This window comes from Leuciscus leuciscus, assembly GCF_965113295.1.
Source record: "Leuciscus leuciscus genome assembly, chromosome: 22".
Taxonomy (NCBI): Eukaryota; Metazoa; Chordata; class Actinopteri; order Cypriniformes; family Leuciscidae; genus Leuciscus; species Leuciscus leuciscus.
The window spans coordinates 710,385-731,134 of NC_138746.1; the positions used below are offsets into that span (position 1 = coordinate 710,385).

At 39.9% G+C, this 20,750-nt stretch overlaps 1 protein-coding gene across 1 annotated transcript in view; it reads left to right on the top strand.

Annotated features, from left to right (window-relative positions):
- The window catches only part of ptk7b (protein tyrosine kinase 7b), a 100,328-nt gene that overhangs the window by 59,929 nt on the left and 19,649 nt on the right, over window positions 1-20,750 (top strand). Inside the window, exons 2-5 of the mRNA XM_082153299.1 lie at window positions 11,156-11,452; window positions 14,392-14,494; window positions 15,588-15,751; window positions 18,593-18,740. Coding sequence (XP_082009425.1) covers window positions 11,156-11,452; window positions 14,392-14,494; window positions 15,588-15,751; window positions 18,593-18,740 — 712 coding nt within the window. The remainder of the gene's footprint in view (window positions 1-11,155; window positions 11,453-14,391; window positions 14,495-15,587; window positions 15,752-18,592; window positions 18,741-20,750) is intronic.

The following is a 20,750-nucleotide window of genomic DNA, read 5'->3' on the forward strand; positions in this document are numbered from 1 at the left end:
TGTGTGTGTGTGTGTGTGTGTGTGTGTGTGTGAGTGTGTGTGTGTGTGTGTGAGTGTGTGTGTGTGTGTGTGTGTGTGTGTGTGTGTGTGAGTGTGTGTGTGTGTGTGTGTGTGTGTGCTTCAGCTACAGGCTTGTTTCAGTAAGTGTAATCTTTCACACCTCGGGGACGTCCTCAGTTGTGTACCACCAGTTATAAAACATAATTTAACTCTAATTAGATCACATTAAACAGTATGTCAGCTGTGTCTCAGATCTAGTTTACATCTGCTCATCTGAAGCACGACACAAAACTGAATTTTAAATGAATAAATGAATATTCAGTATTTCAAACAAAACATTGTGTGAACATGACAAATTGAAGCTTTTCAATGTTAATAAGCTCATCAGAATCTGCATCAGATGTAAGAAGGGCAATAACTGTTTCTTTCCTTCCCAGCATGCTCTCTGAGTGCTGGTGATTGACAGCAGCCGTCACATGCTAATTAAAGCTAATGCCAGTTAATTCCTCTGAGACAGCAAGACCACACACTAGTGTCATTCAAATGCTATCATAGTTTTTATTAGTATTTTGAATTAGTTATTGTTTGTAAAATTAAAAAAGAAAATATAATTCTAGTTAAAGTTTTACTAATTTTGTCATGTTTTGACTTTTTTTTTTAACATGTAAATTGTTTCAGTTTTAGTTATTTTAGTACATCATGTTAAACTAAAAGTAAATGAAAAAAGCTGAAATAAAATATAATAATAATAATTTAATTCATAAATGGAGTGTATTTTTTTCAAGTAACTGAACTAGAATGGTTAACTGTAACTATAAGTTAGTTATCTATAATCATGCTGAAGAGAACCCGTGAGAGTTTATGAGGACTATCATCTATAGGCAGAGGTAAGCTTTCAGAAGTACATATATTACCATATATTCATATCAATAACCCTTGCTGTCTTCACAGGACCTTCACAGGTTTAGTGAGCTTACGTTCCTTCATATGATGATGCTGAAGATCTTTAGTGCTTCCTTCAAGTCAAGTCAAGTTTATTTGTATAGCGCTTTTCACAATACAGATTGTATCAAAGCAGCTTCACAGTATTAAATTAAAATAATACAACAAAGTTTGTTTCAAGAGGAATTTATTGATTGATCAAATTAAATTAAATATCCCCAAAATATCCCCAACTGAGCAAGCCAAAGGCAACAGTGGCAAGGAACCGAAAAACTCCATCAAGTGACCTAATGGTGTCCTAAAACTCCATCAGGTGACCTAATGGAGAAAAAAAACCTTGGGAGAACCCAGGCTCAGTCGGGGGCCAGTTCTCCTCTGGCATTTATGAGCTAGAGGCCGGATTGTAGTTTGAACTGTAGGATTATATGAATGCCTGGCTGAAGAGATGCGACTTTAATCTAGTTTTAAACTGGGAGAGCGAGTCTGAGCAACGAACAGTATCAGGAAGACTATTCCAGAGTTTTGGAGCCAAATGTGAAAATGCTCTCCCTCCTTTGGTGGTTCTGGATATCCTAGGTATGACCAAAAGCCTTGAATTTAGTGATCTTAAAGAGCGCGATGGATTATAGGGCGATAGAAGATCCGTTAAATAGACTGGAGCTAAGCCGTTTAGGGCTTTATAAGTCAGTAGCAATACCTTGTAATTAATACGGAACTTTATAGGTAACCAATGCAGTGATGATAAAATCGGTGTTATATGATCATATTTTCTTGATCTCGTAAGAACTCTAGCGGCGGCATTTTGGACTAACTGTAGCTTGTTTATTGAGGATGCAGGACAACCAGCTAATAAAGCATTACAGTAATCCAGTCTCGAGGTCATGAATGCATGAACTAACTTTTCTGCATCAGAAACTGATAGCATATTACGTAGCTTAGCAATGTTTCTAAGGTGGAAAAAGGCTGTTTTTGTAACATATGAAATATGATTTTCAAAAGACAGGTTGCAATCGAGTATAACACCCAGGTCTTTTACTGTAGAGGATAAAGTAACAGGACATCCTATGATGTTAAAGTTGTATTGTGCGAGGTTTTGTGGGCGGTTTTTTGAACCGATAAGTATTACCTCTGTCTTGTCTGGATTTAATAAAAGAAAATTACGCGTCATCCAATCTTTTATATCTTTAACACACTCTGTCAATTTGGAAAATTTCGCGTTTTCATCCGGCCGTGATGAAATATATATTTGAGTGTCATCAGCATAACAATGGAAACTAATTCCATGTTTCCTTATAATATTTCCAAGTGGCATCATCAGTCGATGATCTCACAGTTACTCAGCGAATGCTTCCAGGAACTGAAATCAATAAGCCGGACTGACGCTCTTCTCTTCTGGAACTCTGCATTATTCTCCTGTTGTCTCTGAAACACTCAGTGTTGTAAAGCTCTGTATAAACACAGGAGAGTTGGCTTGATGAAGCACTGATGGACCGCCCCTCCTCATCTCACTCCTCATGCTTTCCGTTCTCGTTTTCCAGAGCGCTACTTTAATCTCTTTCCCTCTTCATACAGAGTTTTCCATGTTTTGCTTGGATCATCTACATTTAAAGTGCTTTTCCTTTCACAGTTGATTAATCATAGAGGAAAGGGACGGCAGCTCTTATCGACTGCGGTCAGGAAGAGCCGGGTTTGATTCCTCTCAGCGTTACTGTAGATCCGGCTCTGAATCCTCTGGAAAACCTGCCTGTTTGTTTTGTCTTTCGCGTCGAGTGATTAATAATGATTGTGTTTGAAAGGCTTTATTATCTGCATGTCTTTGTTCAGCAGAGGAAACGGTTAACTGGGATGTGGGAACTGAGTTCTCTTCAGAATTAAAATGTCCTGATCATTTACATGTCTTTCTTTCTTCAGTCAAAAAGAAATTAAGTTTTTTGAGGAAAACATTCCAGGATTTTCTCCATATAGTGACTTCAATGGGGTCCAACTGGTTGAAGGTCCAAATGTGAGTTTCAGTGCAGCACAAACGAGCATTAGTGATTAAAAAGTATATAAATGTTCTAAAATGTCGGCTGGTTTGTCTAGATAAGGCTCTTATTCCTCGGCTTGTTCGTGTCGAGACTTTGAAGCTGCACTGAAACTCACATCTGGACCTTCGACCCGTTGGACCCCATTGAAGACACTATATGGAGAACAATCCTGGAATGTTTTCCTCAAAAAACATAATTTCTTTTCCGACTGAAGAAAGAAGGACATGAACATCTTGGATGATGTGAGGAGAGTAAATTATCAGGACATTGTAATTCTGAAGTGAACTACTCCTTTAGTGGTTGTATAAAAAGCCAGGATTTTTTTTTTTTTTGAGTTTATTTGTAAGGGCTAGAATTGAAGTAATGTGAGTTTGTTGACATCTTTTAGTGTTCTATGTAATAAACGTTGTATATTCTCAGCCATAAAGCGTTGTTCCAGGTTCATGTTAGAGAAACAGCAGCATCACGTACGAATACGAAGAAACGCATAGGCTACGTAGATTTCGGACCTATTGGGCCCTATTTTAACGATCTGAAACGCAAGTGTCAAAGCGCAAAGCGCAAGTAACTTTGTGGGCGGGTCTCGGCGCTGTTGCTATTATACCGGCGGGATAAATGCCTCTTGCGCCAGGCGCAAATCTAAAATGGGTTGGTCTGAAGTAGCTTCATTATTCATAGGTGTGGTTTGGGCGTAACGTGAAATAAACCAATCAGAGCGTCATCTCACATTCCCTTTAAGAGCAGACGCGCTTTTTCCATAGCGGATTGCTATTGTAACGGCGGATTTGCCAGGCGCGCGCCAGCAGCGGTTCACAGCCAAGGAGAGCAACGCTCTCGTCACGGCCGTAAAAGAGAGAAGTTACATGAAAATGGAGAAATGTGTAAGCTAGATGTATGCTTTTATAATAAATTGTTTATCTATCTATCTATCTATCTATCTATCTATCTATCTATCTATCTATCTATCTATCTAGCCTATCTATCTATCTATCTATCTATCTATCTATCTATCTATCTATCTATCTATCTATCTATCGTAATAATGTATGATTTGCAAAAATGAAAACTGCTGCTTCTGTGTAGATGAGAGAATCAAAGTGCGCGTTGTGCACACGCTACATTGATTATGGCCAAGCATGCGCCCTTAAAATAGCCTATGAATAACATGCGCAACGCGCCACTGACTTTAAACTATTTTTTCCTGGTTAGTGGCGCAATTGTTTTCTAAACCTGCAAAATAGCAAGAAGGAACGTTTGCGCCGGAACACGCCTCCTCTTTGCGCTGAACCGCCCCCGGGAGCGCAAGTGTATTTCTTAGTTAACCGACGTGCTTCTGTGGAGGGAAAAGTCCGCTTTGCGCGGGTGCAAAATAGGAATGATACATGCGTCGGTGTACAAAGTCACTTGCGCTGGGTGCAAGATAGGGCCCTTAGTGTTGGGAATATAGTCTTAATCTAATGGAGCTACAGGACTACAGGAAACACCTAATAATTGTTTAATAATCGTGCCGTCGCTCAAACGTGTGTTTGCACACTGAGCTTTAGAAGATGCTCTAGTTTGTCTGTGGAGAATTAGTGTTTGTTATTGGATGTTAATCGGAGAGACAGGCTGTGTGCTTGACACTTCCAACACTCCAAAAATACTTAATTGCAAAATGCTGCTTTATTTAATTAGCATCACAGTGAAATAATGTCACTTCTGCTCACGTGGAACCGTTTTGCCATCAATCCCCATAATCCTGTAGGTCTGTGTTTGTGCTTTCATCCAGGATCTTACGCCTGTGATCCTGAGGAGATTATGTGGAGCTCATAAACACATGAATGACAGTTCGCAGGAGGAACAATAGTGTCTTTATGCGTCTTCTCTGGCGTCCAGCCACAACATCTCTCAGTGTGTCGGCCCCGGGCCCAGGTGTGTTCTGGGTAATGAGGCGTAATATGAGATTCTGGGTGGTCGGACCGGAACACCGTCTCACACACATTTACTGTAATGCTCTTAATGATGGAAAAGCTTTTAGTGGTGTCTCAGCATTTTACCGCACTTTTACCTCACTGTTGATTACAGTTGGTCACGGATCCCACACGTGACAATAGACGCTTGATTGGTGGAGACGGAGGGATTAAGTGCCTCTAACACGTCCTTGATGACAGAACTCAGCGTTTGTGTGGAGTTTTCTGAAGACGAGCGTGTTTAAACGTGAGAAATAGTACATCAAGATGTTTAGTCTGGCAACTCACCATAGACACGGTCAATCTGATGGGTGGGATAAACGGCTGTCTTTCAAATTCCCTCTGCACACAATAGGACAGCGCTTCAACCAACCAGAGCGTTTTCCCAACAGCGGAGCTAACGTTAGTTGATAGATTCAACTTTTAAATCCGGCCGACAAAACTACGAACACATCTTCCTTTTTTTAAGAATGACTTAAGTGCCGTTCTTTGTTCTTTTCTCAAAGAAAAACTTAACTCCAAGTCCTCCAGAGTTGCGGCCAAAGCCGATTCGAAAGACCGCTGTTCTCCATCCGCAGCAGCCGTCATTCTTTGTTTTCAAGTGGCAGGAACCGTCGCAACTCTGTCGTCATATGTTAAGCCCGCCCCCGCCTACTCTATACACGACGTGATTGGCCTGACCCAATTTAGGTTTTTGCAGCAAAAAGGTCTATTGAGAGTTGCTAGACCCACCCTGGCTGCAAAATAATTTTGCTGCCGCTAGGGTGCGTCTAGATTTCTAGGCTATCTAACACGTCCTTGATGACAGAACTCAGCGTTTGTGTGGAGTTTTCTGAAGACGAGCGTGTTTAAACGTGAGAAATAGTACATCAGGATCCCTGCAGAAGAGTCTTTCACACCTGTAGATCGTTTGCTTTGTTCCAAAACTGGGACTCAATTTGTTACAATGTTGCATTTTCTTCTTGCAGACACTGTTCTACTGACCTGTCGAGAGGAGCATCTGCAAAAACTTACAGCACAAGTCAGACGCGAAGATGCCAAAGAAGCGTGTGTGTACATTTAATGAGGATCTTTAAAGAGAGTTTATCAGATTGTTATGCGTAGTAAGTAATGACGCGCACCAGAAGTGTCGCTCAGATCCCGAATTCACTTCTCTTTGCGCCTGAATGAGAATGAGAATGAATGAATGAGAATGAATGAGGCATTTATATAGCGCTTTCATATGTACTACTGTACACCCAAAGCGCTTTACAATCATATCAGGGGATCTCTCCTCAACCACCTCCAGTGTGCAGCATCCACATGGATGGTCAAATACAGACACAGTTGTCAAATCTCGGAGCGATAGTCTTGGTGTGGATCCGAGCGTGATCGCCGTGTTCATATATGCCTAAACGAACCAAACCAAGGGACAAAACACACCAGGTTCTGAAACAAACGCTCTATAAGAGCCAGGTGTGAAAACACCCTTTAATTCAGGTTTATCTTAAGTGGTATGAGAAAATTCTTAATTATCATTTCGAGAGGTCTTAAATTTGGGGACGGTTCTGGATTATCTTTAACACTACGATGAAATGAATTAATTCATTTTGATTTGAACACAGAGTGTTGATATAAACGTAGCTAGTTGATGGATCAGTGATGTGAGTGTCGGGATGAATCCCAGAATCCTTGTCACTGATCAGCATCAGTCAGTGAGTTAGCGCTCAGATTTCTGATTCCGGTTGTCCTTTCATGATAGCAGCCGTAGATGGAGCTGGCATGTCAACGCGTTTGGCGGGAGAGCGAGTGCAGATTGAGAGGTGTAACGAGTCGAGTCGTTGGGCTTTACATCACCGTATCTCTGGGACTGGAGCTTCGACCTGAGTTCAGATCGATTAGCAAACGCTCAGAACACTCGTTCAAGGCAAATCATCCAGTGTCAGGTTCAGTTCAGTCACAAATTATCATTCTGTCTTCATTTACTGACCCACTTGATATTCTGAACCTGCGTGACTTGATTTCTTCTGTGAAACACATCGTTTAACAATGTTAAGGACATATATTTTGGTTTGTAAATATGTTTCTGGCATAATTTGTTTCTCATGAACTTGCTGTCTGTGTTTGCATTTATATTTATGCATTTGGCAGATGCTTTTATCCAAAGTGACACATTGCATTGAAGGTTTACACTTCATCAGTTCATGCGAATCGAACCCATGACCTTGGTGTTGCAGGCGCCATCTACTGTTTGAGCTTCATGAATACACATCTGTAGAGTTAAGTCTGTTGTGGTCACTTCTGATGTCTGTCATTTCATGCTGTTTTGAAGGTTGTCCAGAGAAATTTCCCCATTTGCTCATTCATGCTTTGAAGTTCCAAAAATTGCAGCAAAGGTCCATAGAGTTTTCATAAAACTATTACATATGAATGTGGAAGAAGTCCTGTGTCTGCGTCGATGTGAGTGTGATATTCAGACGCAAGAAGCTTCCACATGTGTGAATAATGAATGGAAGCTTGTAGTGGCCCACTTCAAGAGCATCATGGGATTACAAAGAAAAAAACACAACAAATAAAATGTCTTTGACATTCGATACAGGCACTTGATGTGTGTTGATATCGATGTCATGTAAGACACTCCGCTTTGCACATGATCTAGCATGCTTGTCAGTGAACACACAAAAATAACTACACCATAAACAAACACTTAACAAACCCATAAACAAGTCCTTAACTAACCCATAAACAAACACTTAACTAACCCATAAACAAGCGCTTAACTAACCCATAAACAAGTCCTTAACTAACCCATAAACAAACACTTAACTAGCCCATAAACAAGTCCTTAACTAACCCATAAACAAACACTTAACTAACCCATAAACAAACACTTAACTAACCCACTTGATATTCGATACAGGCACTTGATGTGTGTTGATATCGATGTCATGTAAGACATGGGTTAGTTTTTACCTTAACTAACCCATAAACAAACACTTAACTAACCCATAAACAAGCTTAACTAACCCATAAACAAACACTTAACTAACCCATAAACAAGCTTAACTAACCCATAATCAAGTCCTTAACTAACCCATAAACATTCACTCAACTAACCCATAAACAAGTTTAACTAACCCATAAACAAGTTTAACTAACCCATAAACAAGTCCTTAACTAACCCATACACAAGTCTTTAACTAACCCCTTAAACAAACACTTAACTAACCCATAAACAAACACTCAACTAACCCATAAACAATCACTCAACTAACCCATAAACAAGCTTAACTAACCCATAAACAAGTCCTTAACTAACCCATAAACATTCACTCAACTAACCCATAAACAAGCTTAACTAACCCATAAACAAGTCCTTAACTAACCCCTTAAACAAACACTTAACTAACCCATAAACAAACACTTAACTAACCCATAAACAAACACTTAACTAACCCATAAACAAGTCCTTAACTAACCCATAAACAAGCGCTTAACTAACCCATAAACAAGCTTAACTGTCACGGCAGACTAAAAACAAAAGGTGTGAGGACTCAAATGCTGGAGAAAATAAGAATTTATTAATGAAAACACAAAACAAACCCACGAGGGGGAAAACAGAACTAAGTAAATACAAAAACAACAACAGACTAAGAAAACTCTGGAAAATCTCGGGGAACAGGAAACAAAAGACAACGTACCGACACAGACTGCAAACAAGAGGGAACTAATAAAGGGAAACTAATCAGGAGGGAACAGGGGCCTGTACCATGAAGCCAGATTAGGTGGCTAGCCAGCTATGTTTCAGTATAGTTTCCGCCAACCCTGGGTTTTAGGTACTATGAAAGTAGCTTGGCTTGAATCGGTGTTCGTTGCCATGGTATCTTACGCTGCACGGCTAACCTGCTCCGGGGCAGGTTATGTTCTGGATTCAAGATCTCAGACTGAAGTTTGACCAATCAGCTGAGAGCAAAGAAACATATCGGTGACGTAACTTATTCCCAGTGTCTGTTGCAATGACTTCACCTTTTCTTACAAATCCTGTGACATCTCAGCGCAAATTGTTTGATGAGCACTACGTAGAGAAAGAGTTTTTAGCCAGACAAAATCCCCTTGCCTTTCCTGATAGTTACTTGTATGAAAGATACAGATTTTCCGCGGAAGGAATGTCTTATCTTTGCGAACTTCTTGAGCCGCACATAAAGAATTTAACACGTCTAATTCATGCACTTACTGTACCGCAAATATTGCGTTGCGTTTTTTTTTGGTTGCAAGTGGTACATTCCTGCACGGTGGGTGACGCACAGAAGCTATAGGGGAAAACACGGTTTGTCGAACCATTCGTAAGGTGGTCCTCGCTCTGCAGGAGTACATGAATAGTTTCATTAATAGTGTTCCCCGGACATTTATCGGCCATGTCCATAAAAGAGGGCTTTTATAAAATTGCCGGTAAGATATATTGATAGGGTGACATCACATGAACACATTTTTTTATTTAAAAAAAAAAAGCAAATTGCACAAATGTACTATACAGTATAATACATGTTAATAATTATTTTAAATCTTTATTATTCTGTTAATCTTATGATAGGATTCCCTAGCTTTCTTAGTAGTACAAATACGTTCTATATTTATGTAAAATTATGTATGTATGTGTAGCCTATGTGTAATATAGCCTATAGCCTATTTTTATAATATATAAAAAATGTGCATGTATCATTTTTTATATATTATAAAAATAGGCTATAGGCTATATTACACATATAGGCTACACATACATACATAATTTTACATAAATATAGAACGTATTTGTTTAACTTACACATTAACAATCAGCAATCTTTCTCCAACAGTCTTCTCTTGCTTTGGCAGCAGAGACCGTATTGTTTCGAGCTTGAAATACATATTTAAATTCATCGTAATTCTGAATGATTATCTCTTGCTCCTCCGCGGGAAAATATATCGCTCACGCTCTACCCGCGATTGGTTGTTCAGTGTCGACGTCACTCTCTTATGTGCACGCGCGCGTGGAGTAATCATAGCTTAAGGATCAAAGCCTGAGTTGACAGAGAAAGTTGATGAGCTGCATCATGGTACCAATAAAGCCTGATTGCATCGGTTTGGTTTTGTCAACTCAAAACTAATCCTGTAACCCCGAGTTTGTTCAGCTACCTTCATGGTACAGGCCCCAGGTGGATGAACTCAAACAATAATCAGATAACAATGGGGAGGGATCAGACAATAACACGAGCACATGGCCCAAAATAACAAAACACCCATGTGCAGCACAAGACAGGACAGGCATGTGACATTAACTAACCCATAAACAAACACTTAACTAACCCATAAACAAGCTTAACTAACCCATAAACATTCACTCAACTAACCCATAAACAAGCTTAACTAACCCATAAACAAGTCCTTAACTAACCCATACACAAGTCCTTAACTAACCCCTTAAACAAACACTTAACTAACCCATAAACAAGTCCTTAACTAACCCACAAACAAGCGCTTAACTAACCCATAAACAAGCTTAACTAACCCATAAACAAACACTTAACTAACCCATAAATAAGCTTAACTAACCCATAAACAAACACTTAACTAACCCATAAACAAACAGTTAACTAACCCATAAACAAGCTTAACTAACCCATAAACAAACACTTAACTAACCCATAAACAAGTCCTTAACTAACCCATAAATATTCACTCAACTAACCCAGAAAGGGTTTACTAACCCATAAACAAGTCCTTTCCTTTCCTGCAACTGATAAAATGCTTGTGATGTTTCCTTTGTAAGTAGCTTTGGATGAAAGTGCTAAATGAATAGCAAAAGCATATAAACAAACTCCCAGTATCCCAGCATGCATCACTGTGTCCCTGAGCTGATGTGATGACTGCTGACAGGGCTGATGTCATGTGATGAGGGTCTGTAGGATCCGCTCAGAGGTTCTTCACTCACATCTGATGATGATGATGATGATGACATGAATGTTTTTATTTTGTATCGACACAATCTTCAGCTGTGTCTCACTGCATCATTATTAATGTAAACATGTTTAGGTAAGCGCTTGTTTCTGGGTTAGTTTATACATCGATATGGATCTATGCGTCGCTCAAACATCTAACGATGCGGTGCATCGATGCCACGCGTAAAATATCAATATTACCTTTATTATAATACCTTTATTTTGACAGTTAAGCGCTTGTTTTCCTTCCGGTAGTCTGACTGGTTCTCTTTGTGTCTCTCAGTCTTCATCATCCAGGGGTCATCTCTCCAGTTCTCCAAAGAGCCAAAGTCTCAGGATGCGTTACACGGGCGCAGTGCGATCCTGCGCTGTGAGGTCAGCGACCCGGAGAACACACACTTCTCGTGGACTCAGGACGGCCGGCGCGTGCAGGACTCGACCCGACGCTTTCAGGAGGGCAGTAACCTGAAGTTCACATCAGTGGATCGACACAACGACACGGGGAACTTCCAGTGTGTGGCGTCCAGCAGCGCCACCGGAGAGACGCTCACCTCCAACAACGCCTCCTTCAACATCAAATGTGAGAGAAGGAATACGAATTAGTGAAAATTCGGGTTTTTTTTATAACATTTTTTATGATATGAATTTTTAATATGTCGCTTAAAGGTGCATTGTGTGATATTTAGGAGGATCTGATGACAGAAATGCAATATCATTTACATAACTATGTTTTCAGTGGTGTATAACTTACATAATGAACCGTTGTGTGTTTATTAGCTAGAACGAGCCATTTCTCTCTACACACACCGCGGGTCCGCTTACATCCACATGTTTCTATGGTGGCCTTGAACGGACAAACGTGTTTCGTCACTATGTTGTTCTTCATGATAAGAAGCGAGCTAAAGTCAGCGAATAAAACACTGACACAATGATGAACAAGTGACAATAATATTCGCAATAACATTGATTTACTGAATTTCTTCATTTATCTTTGTAAAGAAACCTCATTGCTGAACTGGCTACTCTCTGCTGTCTCAGATGACGACATCACTTCCTGTCGGCCACCGTAACTTCTGTTGGCTGCAATTCACAACCTCACCACTAGATGCTGCTAAAACTTACACACTGCATCTTTAAACAACGTTGGGAACACGTCACGACACTGTTTGAGAGGGTCGCTTCCACTGTTGCTGTTTGTGTAACTAAGCGTAATGGTTAAGATGGATATGTTAAACTATAATTGATAGCTGTCAAATTATATTACAGTGTTTCCCACATTGGTTCACAATATCAACACTGCCCGCCACTAATAGATTTTCCAGAAGGCTTTGACATCGTTGAATAAACATGAGCATTGCACGTTTCACAGTCAGAGCGCGGCGCGGGTGTTTTATATGACTGCATCCTTGAAGGAAACGGACTGACTTTAGAACAGTTTTGATGTTGTTTTCATTTAATCTTTCTTTATCTCTCCTGATAGCGTTTATGATCACCGCTCTGCACCTGTTTATAAACAGCATCATTTCGTGTGGTCTTGCAAACCTGTGGAATTTCTCTACAGTATTCCCTCATGACAGTAAAATAGTGCATTCTAAGTCAATCCACTGCAGTATTTCCTCTCAGTCAGTACAACATGTGTTTAACACCCAGACATGCTCGGAAAAATTATAATAAACACCGTCATATACCGTGAAACTATATACATTTTTGGTCGTACCGCCCAGCACTAGAAGAAAAGTGTGTCACAGGAAGCCTCTGGAAATGAGGTCACGTTTCATAGGATCTCTCTGTCATTGTTGAGTTCTGCTCAAACTCTCTCTCTCTCTCTCTCTCTCTCTCTCTGTCTCTCTCTCGCGCGTGTCAGATTGCGTCTCGCCCTCAGCCGTGTAATTATTCCTGTCGAGATGATCAGTGTTCCTGCCTTCGCCTTTGATTTTCCTGCCTAAATCTTTTGTAGTTTTCAAACACGTTCAGCTTGATTTCTCTGTTTCACAGCTCTGTTTCTCATTCTCTCTGTCCTCTATAGTGTGTATTCAGATTTTTGTTTAAATTAAATGAACCAAACAACTTTGTGAACAGTGACATTCTGGACTCGGACGGCAATTAAATCACAGACTAACCCCTGTTAGTGTCAGTATTACCTTACATCCCCATTACCGTTCAATCAGGGCTTACAGAGCGCAGTCACAGGAACTGGGTTTCTTTTATCCATTTCATGGATTCACGAAAAAAAAAAGTTTTAAAAATGACTACACGCCTGTGCGCACATATATTCAAACGCGCATATCTATAGACTGAACACATGATATGCATGTGCACGCCATCACCGTTTACACAGATTCACGTTTTTGAAGTTTACACAGAGATGATCATGTTTTAAAACCTGTTTTAAAGTTTGTGTTCTCGAGCTCCAGACACGGTGTCGTGTTAGCGGCCCCTAAGTTAACTAGATGTACCGCATGGCAGTACAAAATATGACCCCTGCTCAGGCCTGCACTGGCTTTCCACAAAAATAAATGACGTGGAGCAATTTGGCTGTATTGCGTGTTTATGTATATACCTAAAAAAAGTAGTAGTATGTGCATGTCTGTCTGTGTGTGTGTGTGTGTGTGTTTGTGTATGTGTGTGTCTGTGTGTGTGTGTGTCTGTGCGTGTATGTATGCGTGCGTACATGTGTGTGCGCGTGTGTGTTTGTGTGTGTGTGTCTGTGCATGTGGATTTGTATTTGTGTGTATGGGTGTGTGTCTGTGCGTGTGGATGTCAGTGTGTGTGCATGCTTGCGTTTGTTTGTATTCCTGCATGTGTGTGTGTGACAGTATCATCCTAAACCAGCAACCCTTCGCTCAACACCACCATCTACAGGCCGATGAGTGTACAGTCACTAAATGTGCACATAAATGAATTTATTTTATACCCCCCCATGGATGAAATTCTACAAAACTTAGCAGAGGATACCCCCAGAGGATGTCAAGTTAATCATACACATGAAATATGGTGCAGTTCTGAACATCTCCACTGCAGATAGGGGCGATTAAAGCAGAATAATATTGCATTTTCATTTTTTATGGGAGGGGCGCAAATCACAAATGAGTGATTATGGGCTAGGTTGATGTGGGCCCTTAAGACCAACATACCATAAACATGTCTTCATCCTCGGTGCCACGGTTCAGGTAGTTATTTAGGAAAAACTGCATTTTTGGGGTTTGGGGGGGCCCAGCGCGGGGGGGGAGTGGCCCCCGGGGACCAAACGAAATTTGGTAATAATTATAATTATATTATCATAATAATTATTGATCTTTGCAACGGAAGTGAATCAATCAAAACTACTTTATCTGGACAATAACTTTATTCTAGATCTGCTGTAAAGCCTAAACACTCTCTGTTACTGTAATCTCCTATTATCTCTGTAAAGCTGCTGTGAAACTCTATATTGTTAAAGTGAATGAAGGTGACTTGACTGACTCACATGTGTCTATGGTATGTTGTATTCCGCGTATGACTGTGATGGTTGTGTCTCAGGGCTGGAGAGGGGGCCGGTCATCATGAAGGATCCCGCCTCAGAGGCGGAGCTAGAGGAGGCTGAGCGAATTGTGTTGCAGTGTCACATTGATGGACATCCACGGTGAGTCAAATGTCTGATGCTCACACTAAACCAGGGCTCCACATTAAGCCTTCATATGCTAGTCCTTCAGTCATTCACTTAAAAAAATGAATTAAAAAAAAATTAAAGTAAAACAATTTGCTTGTCCAGGAAAAGTATGATTTTTTGTGTGTGTTGTAAATATAATTTATTCTGAAGTAATATTCTCATCACTGTTCAGTCAGCTTTGACATAATTAAATCTTCATATTTATGACATTTTAATCTTTATAAAGGGCGTTTTTCTCTAATTGTTTTAAACATATGCTTAATTTTTCATTTTAAATTCTTAAATTTGATCAATAAATTAATTTAGGATAATAAGACACTATAGGGCTGTTACCAATCAAATGTGATAATTTACACTGAAAAAATACAACTGCATTAAATAATGTTATGAATAAATGTTTTTTGAATATACAAATAAGAAATGTTGGAAAGAATGATACTTTTAAACATGAAACTAAACCACCAGTAGGTGGCGGCAGGGGACCGTCTTAATGAGCGAGTCATTGAGTAATTTATTATTATTATAGGCTGATTCGTTCAGTAATGAAACACGGTTGAGTGTTGCTGGGAGATGCGCTGTGGTTCTGCTGGGATCTTTGTTTAGCTGCTGAAATAGAACAAAAACAGTCAATATTGCGTCTAAAATGTAATTGATTTAATATTAATAACTTGTTTATTGAACTGTCATTAAATCAGTGTCACATTTTCAATCGTGAGGGTATTCAGCAGTCTTGGTCATGTGATGTTCCTTAACTGTATGAGTTTCTGTGTGTGTTCTGCGCTCAACAGCAGCACAACCTTGTTTCCATCAGTACATTATATATTATATTATTATGCACTAGCAGTCGCCGCTTACACTAAATGAATGCAGAATCATCCTCGTGTTTTGGTGATTCCCTATTTATTTTTTGTTATTGACGTTTTAATCAGGCTAGTTGTCCGGTCGGGCAAGTATTCATTTTCAGTTGCCCGTTAATGTTGATCCCTGCACTAAACGCATCACATGACTAAAGACCAGCTGTGAGTGATGTAGATGCTGATTCTGAAGATGTTTGTGACCCGTACAGGCCGAGCAGTAAATGGTTTAAAGATGGAGAACCGCTGGTCGGGAAGGACCGGAACCTCACGCTGAGCGACCTCAGCCCAGGGGATTCTGGGATTTACTACTGCTGTGCTCGAAACGCAGCAGGACAGGTGTGCAGTAACCACAACATCACGCTCAACATCATCGGTAAGACTGTGAGCTTTAACCCTTGTGCGACCCCTTATGGACATTTCTGTATTTTTCAGTTTTGTCTCTTTGATCATGGTGTCTGTGTTAATGCCAACTGCATAAATATTGGCACAGGTGTGTATTTTTATTGGAATTTTATTATTTCACCCCCATATCCTTTAATAAATCTATTTTACACCAGTAACACAAAATAGTTCCTCTCAGGACCTTCAGGACAAAAATGTCCCCGTTGAAACTGTAATATTTAATCTCAGGGCCATTTAACTATAATATGATGCAGTATCTGTTAATAGGCTTTAATTCTGTTGGCAAGACTTCAAAATTAAAATGTTTACAATGTTTTACCAGATGTGCCATTTTCTCAGGTTTGGCCCATAAAGCAAATACTCACTTTATTCCTGTTTTCTGCTTCTGCATATTATAGAGCCAATCGGATAAATTATGCAGCGATAACTGTGTGTGTGTGTGTGTGTGTTTGTATATGTGCTTGAAATATTTAAATCACAAACCCAGCCTCTGTGAGTTCTGCTGCATGTAACGGGAACATCTGGTCCTGCAAACACACTCTCTCTGAAAGCTCATATCTCAGATATCAACACCAAATTTGGAACACAACTTATTCAGATTTATGGCTTTGATTTTCTAGCAGTTTTAGAGTTCGACATGTTTTATAAAATATACATTTTAATTAAAATAATGTTCATAAATCATTTTCATAAACTTAAACCTCTAAAACTTTGTTTTACTTTTTAAACTTTAACAAAAATCTTCAAAATGAGACCAAACTAAAGTCTGGACTCTGACAGTTTTTGGACACAGACATTTTTGTCCACTATGGATCTATGTGTAACTTTTCTTAATTGATGCATAAGTGTTGAACTGGTTCTTTATTTGGCAGCTTTAGATTGGATGTGTTTAGTAGATTATATGAGATCAGGGGTGTCCGATCTCTCAGACCCCCATCCTGACATTTAAAAGGCATAAAGACCACATTTATACTATGAAAATGAATAGTATAAATAAGCGTGAAATAGTATTAGTATTACATTTTTATTGTTTACATTTTTTTCTTTGTATCCCAGGTGTAAAAGCCCAGCATTAGAGTGTCCGCGCGAGCAGGTTTAGTTCAGATGAAGATGTTGTCTGGTTTATCGCGTGCGACTGCAGATGTTTTCATGCGCTCTGTTATGTTTGTCACCTCGTGTGCAAAGCAAAGCAGAAATGTATAAAACGTAACCCAACACCCCGGCCAGCCCTCCCATCAGCCACCTGTGCTGCTCACACACACACACACACACACACACACACACCTGCAGACAGAAGAAAAGCCCCGCTGATGAATAGAGAGATCAGCCAGAGCATGAAAATTACAAATGAAAGGAGAGCGAGAGGAAGAGGAGATTTAGCAGGAGAATAGAGGAGAGTAAACGCTTACACGAGCGTGTCCGTCACCTGATGATCTCTGAACGTGACTGTTGCATCTTTTCATTTTATTCTGCGTTCATTCGAATTGTATTGCAAATCTAAAAAATGTTGATTCATATTAAAAAGTAGATCAGTATGATTTTAAAATGCATATGCATGTAATATCCAATCATTCACACACAGGTCTCAGCGACCGGCTCCACATGTTGTGCACTTTATTATTTATTAATCACGATTAATCGCATCCAAAATAAAAGTTTGTGTTTACATAATATATGTGTGTGTAGTGTGTATAATTATTTTGTATATATAAATAAACACACATGCATGTATATATTTGAGAAATATTTACATATCTCTAATATCGTATCGTGAGTTCAGTATCGTGATATGTATCGAATCATGACATGAGGGTATCGTTACACCCCTAGGGCCCTATCTTGCACCCAGCGCAAGTGACTTTGTACACCGACGCATGTATCATTCCTATTTTGCACCCGCGCAAAGCGGACTTTTCCCTCCACAGAAGCACGTCGGTTAACTAAGAAATACACTTGCGCTCCCGGGGGCGGTTCAGCGCAAAGAGGAGGCGTGTTCCGGCGCAAACGTTCCTTCTTGCTATTTTGCAGGTTTAGAAAACAATTGCGCCACTAACCAGGAAAAAATAGTTTAAAGTCAGTGGCGCGTTGCGCATGTTATTCATAGGCTATTTTAAGGGCGCATGCTCAGCCATAATCAATGTAGCGTGTGCACAACGCGCACTTTGATTCTCTCATCTACACAGAAGCAGCAGTTTTCATTTTTGCAAATCATACATTATTACGATAGATAGATAGATAGATAGATAGATAGATAGATAGATAGATAGATAGATAGATAGATAGATAGATAGATAAACAATTTATTATAAAAGCATACATCTAGCTTACACATTTACCCAAATTAACCGAAGTTAATTTGGGTGGGTTTCTCCATTTCAATGTAACTTCTCTCTTTTACGGCCGTGACGAGAGCGTTGCTCTCCTTGGCTGTGAACCGCTGCTGGCGCGCGCCTGGCAAATCCGCCGTTACAATAGCAATCCGCCATGGAAAAAGCGCATCTGCTCTTAAAGGGAATGTGAGATGTCGCTCTGATTGGTTTATTTCACGTTACGCCCAAACCACACCTATGAATAATGAAGCTACTTCAGACCAACCCATTTTAGATTTGCGCCTGGCGCAAGAGTCATTTATCCCGCCGGGAAAATAGCAACAGCGCCGAGACCCGCCCACAAAGTTACTTGCGCTTTGCGCTTTGACACTTGCGTTTCAGATCGTTAAAATAGGGCCCCTAGTGTGTGTGTGTGTGTATATTAATAAGATCAGAGCCCAACTCTTCTCTCTCTCTCTCTCTCTCTGTGTGTGTGTGTGCAGATAAGACTCTCCCCCGTGTGCTGGTGGCTCCAGTGGATCAGGTGGTTCTGCGTAACGAGGACGCTGTGTTTCACTGTCGGTTCAGAGCCAAGCCTCCGCCGGTTCTCCAGTGGTTCCACGACACAGAACCCGTCGTCAACACATCACGGTGAGACACTTCATCACTCTTCATCGGGTAACGACACCAAACGAGCTCCAGGTCTCCAGTGCTCAGTTTTTACATCAGACCAGTGAGTCCTTTAAAGGAGACATATCATGAACATCTGACTTTCTCCGTGTGTAAGAGCTGTAATCATGTGCTTCTACCAACACAGAAAACATGAGAAGTGAAACCCAGTAGCTTTGTGTTGTTGAGTCTTTCTCTGCTAGCATGACAAAAAATAATCCGATCAGATTTCGCTCTCCTTCTGACGTATGAAGAGGATCTTATTATAATATTACCGGCCCTTAATCTGTACGTTTTACACACACGGCACGACATTTGGTTTCGCACGCGACAACAGAGACCAGTTCTAACGCAATGGCAGAAGATCCAGCAGAGCCTGAAACTGGTCTGTGGTTGAGCACAGACGAGCACTGAACACTAGTGACCATGTCTGTAGCAAACATGTAATTTATTGCGACCTTTATTGCGGGACATTTAACCTTTATTGCGGGACATTTAATGAAAATGCAATCGCAAGTGCAATTAAGAAAAATTATATTTAAATGATCATTTTGCTACAGTTTTTGCTTGAACATGTTAAACATATCTAATCATTTCTCTAATACATTTTCATTTTCATTGTGCAAGTTATAAAGTATTCAATTAACATATTAAAACTAGGCAAATGTAAATTATATAATTGATTTTTCCTTTTGCACCAAACGTTTCACAAATGTAATTGAAAATGTAAATTTAAATACAGAAATGCATTGTCATTTTGCATATTACATTTCAAATTGAATATTGCTACGCATATGAAAAGGTGCATGATATGTCACGTTCAGATACTGACTGAGGCTGAGAGCATGTGTGCTTGAACTGTGCGAGCGATGAGTGTAACGGCCCGATATCCATAAATGAAACAAAGTTGATTTAGAGTGTGTTTGAGGAGGTGGGCGTGGCTCTGAGGCTCCGCCTTCTCTGAGGCTCCGCCTTCTCTGAGGTGTGGATCTCCTCCGCTTCATTTCTCCTGCTCAGTCGAGGTCAGAGACGCGAGTAAAAACATGAGGGCGGCGCTGGGATGTTCGCTAACAGTATATCGCTGATAAAGACTTCCAACTTGTTTTTACTTAGCGAAGAACTTGTGTATCCTGCGTATATCCTGCCTTAAAGCGTGTCAGAATGTCTGACCACCCACTGATAAATGATCCAGCATGCCATTCAGTGTTTGACTGGTGCATTATGGGTAGTCCAGTGAATGTTTGGGCACGTTCAGCAGTGATGTTCCGCTTTGATGATGTTTAATGCACTAATAACATCCTGTGCTAATCTCAACACATCAACACACACACACTGCAGATCTCACCAGAATCATCTAATCTTCATCTTATTTGATCTGCCTGTTTCTCCCAGTCACGGTTTGATTCTGATCTATGGCAAGCCCTTTTAACATTTAAAAGCTAAGTTTGACTATCCGGAATTAACATTGTAGATATCAACAATGTCTTTCTGACTAGTCGTAATTACATTTTGGATAGTTGGAATTGTCATTCAAGATATCTGTAATTCAGTTTTGACTAGGCAGAATGAAAGTTAAAGATATCTCAAACATCATTATGACTTGTGCAAATTATTGTGCATGACATTGCTCTATTTTAGATATCCATAAATAAGTAATTTCCCCTCCCCGCCATAATCAAAGAAGAAGTGGGTTCATTTCCTTATTTCTATGAATGGAAGAAGAAAGAAGCAGTCATGGCGTTTTAAGAAAATGTTTTTTACATACAAATAAAAAAAAATGATATACAATATTTCATATACAAAAAAAAAATAGAAAATGTTGCAATGCTATGTAGTGTTGCACGGTGTACCGATACTTCAAAAGTATCGCGATACTCGGAAATTTAAAACGTCACGATACCTACATTTTTCAGTATCGATACTTAAAAAAAAACAAAAAAAACGCCTCCCTATGGACGTCTGTGTTTTTTTCCTGACGCACGCAGCAAAGAA